This window comes from Salmo trutta, chromosome 12 (assembly GCF_901001165.1).
Source record: "Salmo trutta chromosome 12, fSalTru1.1, whole genome shotgun sequence".
Classification (NCBI taxonomy): Eukaryota; Metazoa; Chordata; class Actinopteri; order Salmoniformes; family Salmonidae; genus Salmo; species Salmo trutta.
This window is the reverse complement of record NC_042968.1, coordinates 86712028-86723164: the sequence shown is the minus strand read 5'-3', so window position 1 is coordinate 86723164 and position 11137 is coordinate 86712028. Positions and strand designations below refer to the sequence as shown.

At 42.3% G+C, this 11137-nt stretch overlaps 1 protein-coding gene across 1 annotated transcript; it reads right to left on the bottom strand.

The window, feature by feature from the left end:
• Positions 1-1018: 1018 nt before the first annotated feature.
• Positions 1019-9854, bottom strand: LOC115204575 (uncharacterized). Its single transcript, XM_029770237.1, has 4 exons — positions 9804-9854; positions 7024-7118; positions 6746-6850; positions 1019-5285 (listed from the first exon to the last, which is right to left on the bottom strand). The coding sequence occupies exons 3-4, from the start codon at positions 6837-6839 to the stop codon at positions 1507-1509; spliced, it is 3873 nt and encodes a 1290-aa protein (XP_029626097.1). The 5' UTR covers positions 6840-6850; positions 7024-7118; positions 9804-9854; the 3' UTR covers positions 1019-1506.
• Between the last annotated feature and the right edge of the window lie 1283 nt (positions 9855-11137).

Genomic DNA, 11137 nt, shown 5'->3' with positions numbered 1-11137 from the left:
TCCAGCATGACAATACCACCAGCCATATTGCTCAATCTGTGCTTGATTTCCTGCAAGACAGGAATGTCAGTGTTCTCCCATGGCCAGCGAAGAGCCCGGATCTCAATCCCATTGAGCACGTCTGGGACCTGTTGGATTGGAGGGTGAGGGCTAGGGCTAGGGCCATTCCTCCCAGAAATGTCCGGGAACTTGCAGGTGCCTTGGTCGAAGAGTGGGGTAACATCTCACAGCAAGAACGGGCAAATCTGGTGCAGTCCATGAGGAGGAGATGCACTGCAGTACTTAATGCAGCTGGTGGCCACACCAGATACTGACTGTTACTTTTGATTTTGATTTTGACCCCCCCTTTGTTCAGGGACACATTATTCAATTTCGGTTAGTCACATGTCTGTGGAACTTGTTCAGTTTATGTCTCAGTTGTTGAATCTTATGTTCATACAAATATTTACACATTACGTTTGCTGAAATAAACGCAGTTGACAGTGAGAGGACGTTTCTTTTTTTGCTGAGTTTACATGTAAAGTGATCAATTAGTTCTAGTATGGTAACATAAATACGTACATTTCAAGCTAGAATCCAACATTTGTTTTCTACTCCTATGCAAATATTGAGGACCTTGCATTCCCAAAAGCAACACTGTCATGCTGAGAATAATGAGAATGAACAGTGTCTTGTGAATTTCATACCTTAAATGTCAAGAATGGTGCCGCTTACACAGACCAGTGTTTCTCAACCTATGGTCACTAGACCTCTGCTGGTCCCTGGGATGTTGCTGGCCGGTCCCTGAGCTGTTTAACTAGTTTAGTCATTTCTACAGTGCTAGCTTTAATGTAAGCTGTCCCCCAAGGAGGAAAAACTAAAGCTTGCCATAGTTTTCCGGTCCTTTGAATAAAGGTTAAGAAACACTGACCTAGACACACACCTTTGTAATAACCCCCCTACCAAACATGCTACTTCCAATGTCATGACTAACATATTACTTACAATATGTGCCCAATAGAAAATGAATAGTGAACTTCTTGAATTACAAAGGACTTTTATTAAAATAAAAAAGGATAAACAATCAACATGAAAGTAGGCAAACGTTATACATTTTTTGATAGATACTGTATTACATTCCGAGGGGAAAGTAGGTATCTATATTTATATGAATCAATGTCTGCTTTATTTCTACATTACTTTCTCTTATGATAATCATTAACAATCAGTAGCAAGATCAGCTGCTTCATTTAGGCTCCTGTTCTGTGGGCCGGTCTGGCTCGCACAAGGCTACTTATTTAATGTTGAAAATGTGTCAACTGAGGGTTGATAGATTTACGTGACACTCGTTCTAATACAAAGCATTGCAATCAACCCCAGTAAGCGGACAATTGAGTGGTTCTAGATATAGGTCTGATTTAATACTACAACTTTAACTGAGTTATGACCCATTCACTTGATTAGCGCAAGCCACCGAGGGTTCCACTTGATTGAAAGCAGGGCGAGGTCATGGACTTTGACTTTGAGTTAGGCCTTCTTCTTCCCTTGCCAATCTCTGACTACTTTCTGTATTTGGTTGACTCTTTTTGCGATCTTCTGCAGTCTGTCTTGTTTCTCCTTAAGCTTGCGTTGCTCATCGGGGAGTAGTTGCTCTCCTCTTGCCATCTTCTCCAGAAGCTCAGACTCATATTTCATTTTCTTCAACCCTACAATGCGATCTTCGAAGCCTGGCTTGCATTCGTCCTCCTCGGTGCGAATTAACATCTCAATGTACTCCACAGTGGAGAGAGAGCTTGGCTTCAGTGCAATCTCATTCAGCCTCTTAAGACAGTTGGAGGACAGCTTGATCAAGTACTTCAGCTTGTCCTCGATAACAATATACTCATCTTCAATCTTCTCCAGCATCTGCTTGTTGTTCATAAACTTGCCCTGTGCCATCATGAAGTTGTCCTTCAACTCTTTAATGGTCTTTTTCTCTGTCTTAGTTTCATATGTCCACAAGGCTTTTTCCTTGTCGTGGTGAAGGTAAGAGCAGTTTTCTGGACACATGACACAGTTACCATTATCATCCATCACGGCACATTTTTTTATGTCATCCTCGTTAGGGAGAAAGCAGCTGGTGTGGCATGTGAACTGGCATATGATGCAGTTTGTAGCAAAACAACTTGATTTGGTCCTCTTAGCAACTAGAACCTCTACCTCTGTCTCAAAGTCTTGGTTCTGTTTCATGTTCTCGTCCTCGTTCTGCAGGCACTGTTTGACTGTTTTGATCTCATTCAGCTTTGACAGACCTGCTGTGATCTGAGGGGTCAGTCGTGTCATGGCCTTCTCCAAACGCTCACGTTCTTCCAGCACTTTCTTGGTCATCGTTAGATCTTTGCTCTCAATGCTTTCCAAGTCTTTGAAGAAAGCTTTCATCTGTTTAAAAGTTGACTTCCAGACAATTTTCTTTAGCACTTCATCATTATCATCCTCTGAACCATCTCCATCAGAGCTTTTGTCTTCTACTTTCTGATGGAGCAGAGCTGAATTGTTGAATTTGAAGTGGGATGGGAGTCCCTTATTGTTTTTCTTACAGGGAAGGTCTGCAGCTTGGATGGCCTCCAGCACAGGTATGTCCTTCCCATCAGCAAATGTCACGAGCATCAGGATGTTATCAGCAATGTCCTTTCCAAAAATGGACAGGATGGAGTCAAATATGTATTTCTGATTGGCACTGAGACGGGCGAGGGATGCTTGCACTACAAAGCAGACTGCATCAATGTGATCAATCCCTAAAGGGTTACACAATAATTCCTTCACTTGCTCTGTGATCAGTTTATCATGTGCCATTCCTCTAGTGTCTCCAAACCCTGGTGTGTCAATAATGGTCAGCGAATAAGAAATCTGAAAGCCTGGCTGGTTGTAGACCTCGTATGATGTTACGATTGAAGTCTGGCTCTCAGCCTGTGACCTGTTGGTCACCTCATGGATGAGCTTAAAGCGGTAGCGATCTTCCCACTTTACCCCGAGAATGTAGTTGATCATGACATTGACCAGAGTGGTTTTTCCTGAACCTGTGCACCCCAGAAGCAGTATTACCTTGTTATTCCCTTTCTCAACTTTTCCTCCAAATGTGTACTGTTCAAAACTTTCCTTTACACCCAACTTCTGTTCCAGATTCAGCCTATAGATTGAGGGGTTGCCTTTCTTTACCCTCCCTGATTTCTTCAGAAATTCCTCACTTTTTGTTGCTGTTGATTGGCTCCTCTTCGGTTGGGCGTCAGAAGCCCTGATGGTAGTCAGCACTGCCTCAGGACTGGGTAGACTCTTCCCTGCTTCGCCACAGTTAGCAGAGACTCTGACACTGTATGGAGTTTCAGGTTTTAGACCTTCCAGTGTGCACTCTCTGGTGGTGGTTTTGATGGTGTGCCACATCTTATTGTCAACAGCCTTCGCACACTCTCTGTAGTCAACCTCATAGCCTATGACTTCAACATCGTCTCCCACCATGGTAGGAATGTCCCAGTTAACTCTGATACTTTCATATTCCAGGTTTTTCTCTGTGGGTGGTCCAGGGGGGCTACATGGGCGGGTCCTGGAGTATTCCGTCCAGTCACTGGAGAGGCTCACACCAGGTCGACACACCGCCCTGCAGCTGAAGCGGTAATCTTTATAGGGGTTCAAACGTCTGATGGTGACCTGGTTAGTAGTAGTATCGGCTTTGATCTCTGTCCACTCAGATTCAGCCTGCACAGCCTGGTACAAAACCTGATACGACTCCACAGACGTGACACCAAGGCTGGGAGGGTTGATTTGCACGTGGACACAGTCATGCTCCAGACTCTTGAGGGTGGGGACACCTGGCTTTGATGGCAGTTCAAACTGGGGACTCAAAAGTGTCCCTCTCTCATAGACATGGATGGAGGACGCAGTGATGAGTTTGTCTGGAATCGATGCAATGCAGAATGCAATATTTTCTCTGTCTTTGTTTGACTCTTTGAAGTCTAGGAACAGTTGTATGTTTTGCCTGGTTAGGGTGGTTACATCCCCCGAGCGAAACCACTTTTCTGCTGCTGATTTCCCAGCTGTGTTGGGGTCATAAGGAATCAGTGAAGAATCACTCTTTGATTCTTCCAGCAAGTAGTTCTCCAAGTCTACCACGTACTCGTCTTTGTCATTCAAAGAGGAGAATGCAAAGCACACTACATGATCTTTAGCTTGATCAAGCACTATTCCATCCAATTCACTGCTTGAGTACACAACTTGTACCTCTTTCATTATGTCAAGGTAAGAGCTGACAACATTCATCTCTCTCTCTCTGTCGTCCAGGTATGTGACCATAAGGTCATTCTGGAATGGAGAGCGTTCCTTACTGTTGAGCATTTTTATCAGCACTTCTTCCTCCATTCCTCCTCCTCTTATGTTGGGAAGAACCTTGCAAAGACCTTTCTGGAAAACCAGCTTGTACTCTGAACACAAGTCCCTGAACTTGCTGAGCTTGGCTTTGATTTCAGGGAACTTGATAGCCATGTCTTCCTTCATCAAGTCCCGGAATGTTACATCAGTGTTGTCCAACCCGTCCAAGAGTCGCTGTGCACGACGCACCAGGCTAACACTGATCTGTCTGACTAGCTGGGCAGCTGCAGAGTCCAGGTTCTTGAGAGGATAGAGCCAGACAGTCATTGGCACAGCATGTTCTCCCTTCTCCCCTAGCAGACGTGGCAGGCCAGCATACAGCCTGGTGGCATCTTCAAATGTGACAGGGTTGATTTCTAGTGCAAAATCACCATGGAAAGTGCAGCTGAATGTATTGGCCTGTTGCTTCTCTTCCTCGCTCATCTTCAGTGATGCCTGCCCTTCTATTGATATGAGGGGGATGTTCTTTATTGTGGCCTGCAGGTTTCCTTCAATATCCTGGTGGTTTTCTCCTGAGAAAACCTCACGATCAAAAACAAAGAAGGCTTGTGCACCGTAGAGAATGGCAGTCACCACATGTGTGGCAGAACCCTCTCGGAAGACATTATGGTGTTTCACATTTCCTGCCCCCAGGTGGTCCATGGTGAGCTGCTCAAAGCGAGTGGTGGTACGATACTGCAGAGAAACCCTAGACTGATGCTTTGAGGTCTTTTTATCATGTAGGAATTCAGCAGAACCCTTCACACTGACTAAGCCACCAAGGAAACTGGCCTCCAGAGATGCAGACACATTCAAAGCTTCTGACTTGGCTTCACTTGAGTCGGAAGCAATGATTTTGAAATCAGTGTTAGGTTGTGGAGAGACATTTATGTCTTTCTGTAGCATTTCAGAATCCCAGAGTGTGATACCTGCAGTTTAAAAAGAGAGAATGACAAATAACTTTTATTGTGAAAAAAATAACAATCTCCAACGTGTACAGTCGTGGCCAAAAGTTGAGAATGATGCAAATATTAATTTTCACAAAGTCTGCTGCCTCAGTTTGTATGATGGCAATTTGCATATACTCCAGAATGTTATGAAGAGTGATCAGATTAATTGCAAAGTCCCTCTTTGCCATGTAAATGAACTGAATCCCCCCCAAAACATTTGCAGAATTGTTTATACATGAAATCGTGGTTTCATTCAAAGAAAGAATTGAAATAAGTTTTACTCATCAAAGTAATTATTCTAGGTGACATGACAACCGTAGTTACAAAAGCTACACCTATCTTTGCCATTGATCACTTCTGTAACAGCACGACTATATATGACTACTTCAAAATGTTGTGGGTCCTCTAGCTTTTCTAACTCTGTGATGACCATAGAGATGTAGAAGACAGCTCATCTTTGCAATGGATGCTTTTGTGACAGTATTGGTGTCCCCATTAAGGGCTATCCATTTTAATGTAGTTAATTTCTTCTTAATATACTTTTATAAGTGTATTGGCAGTTCGTAAAAAAACTAAAAAGGTGCACAACACCACCTACTGTGCTACAGTTTGTTTTGTCTGAACAGGTATAAAGCCAAGTTTGGTGATTTACTGCCACCTGCAGTTATGGAATGTTTGGTCAGAAGTATAATTCATTGGCTGACCCCTCTTGCTGACCTGAAAGGAAATATGTTATCCTTCCTTTGAAAAATGTAAACATTTTTAATTTAAGGAAAGTTTCCATGAATAACAACATGAAATTATAGTCTTTCACAAACATTTTTCAAACTAATTATTTAGGCTCACAAAATTTTATTCTGATAGTGCCTGCTTCCTGTTTGACATCAAAAGCCGGTCCGACTTCTGTTGTTAAATAGGAAGGCTGCACCCTACCTCTCTTCCGTTAGCATCATTTAGAGGTGTGGTCATCTCCTCATGACCAACACGGCAAACTGGGACAAGCATGTAGAAATAGCTCTGCCTTTACCTGGTTGCTCAAATTCTACATTTCACTTTATGTGACAAAACAAGCCATCTTTAGTGTAGAAAATCATTGTACCATCTAAATCGCTGTGAAATGTGTTTTAAATAAGGACATATTGTATTTTCAGCTGTTTAATAAAGCTGGTTTACAATACCAAAAGTAAAACTTTCGGTTTTAGGGAAGTGGCAGTGGAGGGGGGAGTTTGAGTTCAGGCTGTGTTGCAATTCACCTAGTTTCCACAAGAGGGTATTGTTTTACTTGTAGCTCCTGTAACCCATGAAAGTCACACCAACTTGACTACTTCAAAATGGTGAAAGCCTTCAAGTGATGCTGCCCATGCTAGAACAGGCTTTGGGACAAGTCTATCCAACTCTATGGTGCAAACACAGTCAATGAATTGAATAGTTTTCTGTACCTGGAATGAGGACATCCCTGCGACAGTCATACAACATCCCCAGCTGGAATGGTCGGCCCAGAGCTGCTGTCTCAATGGTCTCAGAGTCAGACATGACTCAGTGTTCTGAAAACACATCAGAGCAGGGGTTTATGCACGGCTATATATTCTTCAGAACTATTGTATAGTAGAAACATTAAGATGAATGCAGGGCTTTACATCTAGGGGAGTCAAACTTTAGGTTGAAATAACAAAGGTACAAAAGACAGACATAAGATGCAGACATCTGAATCACTCACATTTCTGTCTCCTCCTCAGTCTTGTGTTGTTCTCCTGGATGGGAGGTGAGCTCTAGAGCCTTGATGCTCAGCGTTTGATTATCCAGGCTGCGCCTCTGTAACGGGGAAACATCAGAAAAACACTTAAAAATGAATACCTTCTACTTTTGGATGAAGATGAAGTATAAATTATGTTAATTTGTCATAAACATTATCCCAAGTGAACATGAGCTCTGTGGTCTCAGAGTCCACAATGGCATGGGAACCTTGTGTTAAGTGCATTTCAAGAACTGCACACTTGTAAGGAATGCGGTGATTCGGGAAGCAAGTACAGGGAGTGCGTCTTTAATAAATAAACGGAACACAAACATCGCACTGACATGGGACAGATTCAATAACTCCTGAGGAAGAACCAAGGGGAGTGACAGTTATAGGAAAGGTAATGGAGGAGGTGATGGAGTCCAGGTGAGTGTCAGGAAGCGCTGGTGCGTGTGATGATGGTGACAGGTGTGCGTAATAATCAGCAGCCTGGTGACATAGAAGCCGGAGAGGGAGTATACGTGACAACACAGTTTTTCTGCTGGTGTAATTATAATTGAGTAAGGGAGGAGTCACAGATAGTCAAATATGGATAACAGAATCTTTGGAATGGTCAGGAAATCTACATTATCTTTATAAGACCAAAAAAAGTAAACCTGAATAATTGATTTAATCACAATATATACTGTAACCAAAGCCAGCAAGAAAAACATATGTTTTAAAGGTATAAATATAATGAAATTAAAAATGTTTGCACTTTATATAAATCAAAAATCTTTACATTTCTAAATGAGGTTAACATATGACATGAACAAATATTAAGAATTCAAGAAATAAGCACAGATGCAGAAATATGAACGATAGTTTATTCAGATGTAACAAAAATATATGACAAGAGAATAACATTACAAGAAAGGTAAGGCCAATACAAAAGCACACAGAAACTTGCTTTTATTGCTCAAGATATCAAATCATTTTGAGTTAATAGACTTTTGTTTGCCACATATGCATTTTGTCCTGCTTTCTTTGGGATTCAATAGATTTCCTCTCCTCTTGCCTTGGTCCTGCTTCTGTTTTTCTGCCATCTTACTTTCTCCATCTGGACTCATTCAAATTCGTCCTGAATGAGGTTTCTTTCTGACTGCTTTGTTCTCCTGGAATTGTTCTATCGCAATTTAATGTCATTTTTTCAGCCTTTGCCTCATCCACTGGCTGTGATAATTCGGTTGTCACAATTCCTTGTTTTTTTTCTTCCATGTATACTTTGAAGGGAGATATCACAAAACAAACAGAATTTTTTTTTCATCAATTAACAATATTCTCTAGTAGTCTACTCATCAATGTATTTTCTACAGTTTAATCATCTATTTTTCTCCCTCAGTTTCATCTCTTTCTTTTGATGCTTTCAGTTCTTTATGTATCCTGGTCCTTTCATCTTCCTCTTGCCTTCTTTGGGATTCACGTTGTATATTTCTCTGCCTCTCCAGCTGCTCTCGTTGTTCTTTGTCCATCCGTTGTTCTGTTTCCATTCGTGCTTTCTCCCCCTTGAGCCGAAGGCATTCCTGCTCAAATCTTCTCTTTTCTGCTTCTGCCACGACTGCCCGTTGTCGGGATTTATGGTCCACTTCAACTGTATGACTTTGACCCATTTTCTAAGTCTTTTCTTGCCGGTTTTGTAGGTTAGACTTAACTGCACTGATTCTTTGAGATGACATGTCAAAGCAAACAAAAACAGACAAGGAATGTTTTACATGAAAAGGAGAGCATTTGACACTATTCAATACTTTTCTGAGCATCAACTGGCTTTTTCTCATAGTTAGATTTTGAATTGTGTTAGTGTTGTGGATATGTGCACGCATATGTGGTCAGAAACACACAAAGGAGCTATGGCAGCTGTACATGTAAGTTATACAGAGGTTTAAGACCATGGGCTGCACGCATACACAATATCTTTAGTTAGGTAGTAAGAGAAATGACAAAACTGTTACTTTTCAAATTAGTGATATTTTGGTCAATTGTCAATTTTCATTTTAAAATATCAGTGGCAAGTGGACAAAACAGGGAAAAGTTAGGTTTACTTATCTAAATTATTAAATGCAAGAGCCCCGAACCCTGACTAGAAATCTCAGTCACTTTACTTCAGAATCTAACTGCCAATGTTTTCAGAATTTCCATCCATTTTTTTTGAAGACCTATTCTGAAATTGTCTGACATTGCACATTCCTCAGCATTCAGGGTAGGTTTTTACTGCTTTAAAAAAAACACATGGGTGAAATAAACTTTCAATAGAATCCAACCAAATATAGTACAATATGTTTTAAAACAATCTGTGTATACATAAAAAGTCATCCAAAAGTTTTAACAATCAATTATAATTTCCCTAGACCTGTAAAATTATGCTTTCTTAATTTGAGCCAGTTTGCTACAGCAGGAAAATAATCCTTTAGCAACAGGAAATGTGAATTATTATGTGGATTACAATTAATGGACATTTCTGTAGGGTTGACACATGTTTTGTTAGGGCAAATCAAGCCTGAAATTTCTAAGTGCAAATTAAAATCTTTAGAAGCCTTTTTAAAACTCAAATACATTACAAGTTTGCATTTCCTGCAGTACAGGAAAATTCTCAGCATCAAAAGTGATCAAATTAAGACCCTACATCTGTACCTTAAGGATATGACGCTTGTAGATGCATGGAAATCACAAAATATAACTAAGTTTAAACTTCAAAATACATATTAAAGAGTAAGTATAAAACATACGTCAAGGTCTTCAGATGAAAATATGCGTCTGTGCCATAAGGTTCATTGATGGATGTAGACTGAGGCTTGACAGCCCATTTTATAGCCCTAACCTGGGCCGTGGAAATTACCACCAGTGAAACTGAAATTAATCATTCTTTATTATCAGAAAGCTGGAGGGGTTCCAACAAACTTAATCCACAAAGTACAGGTCTGTGCAGGTCTGTCAGGGGCTCTGCCCGGGGCAGTCCTCCTTTATACGACTACACAAAAAACGACATAGGCATGATTCATGGGATTGGTTCCTGCAGGAGACTAGCTTTTATCGGGCGCACTCAGTATCCCAAGAAAATGAGCACTGTCTCCTATCTTAACTTCCAGAACATATTATGGGCGTTCTGTCAATTGGTCTGAGGAGGTCATGATGCCCAGTTACCTGCACAAACCATGAGAGTGAGAGAGAATGACACAAGATGTAATGTGCGTCGTATAGAGGGGACCAAGGCGCGGCGTGTTGAGTGCTCATAATATTCTTTAATGAAAAACGAAACACTTTGCAAAGAAACAAAACGACAGCACACAGTTCCGTCAGGCAACATACAACTAAACGGAGAACAACTACCCACAAACACAATAGAAAAAAACCCAACTTAAATATGATCTCCAATTAGAGGCAACGAGGACCAGCTGCCTCCAATTGGAGATCAACCCAAAAAAACTACATAGAAATAGAAACCTAGAATATAACATAGAAATAGAAAACATAGAAAACCACCCAAAAACACCCCCTGTCATGCCCTGACCTACTCTAGAAAATGACATCTTACAAGGGTCAGGACGTGACAGTACCCCCCCAAAGGTGCAGACTCTGAATGCAACTAACAAAACCAACAAAACAAAAAGGGAGGGTAGGGAGGGTGACAATTGTCTATGGCGGCTCAAATGCAGTCCACATAACCTTAACCTCCAGCAGAGGAGGCGGCTCCGGTTTGGGGCGTAACCCCCACTCCACTCGCTTTAGTACCACCGGACCGTGGATCGTCGGAGGAACCGGACTGTAGATCGGCGCTGGAGGTTCTGGGCTGCAGGCGGCCGCTGGAGGTTCTGGGCTGCAGGCTGCCGCTGAGGAGCGTCGCCAGAGGCTCCGGACTGAGGAGTGTCGCCGGAGGCTCCGGACTGAGGAGCGTCGCCGGAGACTCCGGACTGAGGAGCGTCGCCGGAGGCTCCGGACTGAGGAGCGTCGCCGGAGGCTCCGGACTGAGGAGCGTCGCCGGAGGCTCCGGACTGAGGAGCGTCGCCGGAGGCTCCGGACTGAGGAGCGTCGCCGGAGGCTCCGGACTGGGAAGCGTCATTAT

Coding starts and splice junctions, on each gene's coding strand:
- LOC115204575 (XM_029770237.1), bottom strand. CDS start 6,839: ATGTCTGACTCTGAGACCATTGAGACAGCAGCTCTGGGCCGACCATTC. Junction 5,286..6,745: donor CAGGGATGTCCTCATTCCAG/GTACAGAAAACT, acceptor TTTAAACTGCAG/GTATCACACTCTGGGATTCT.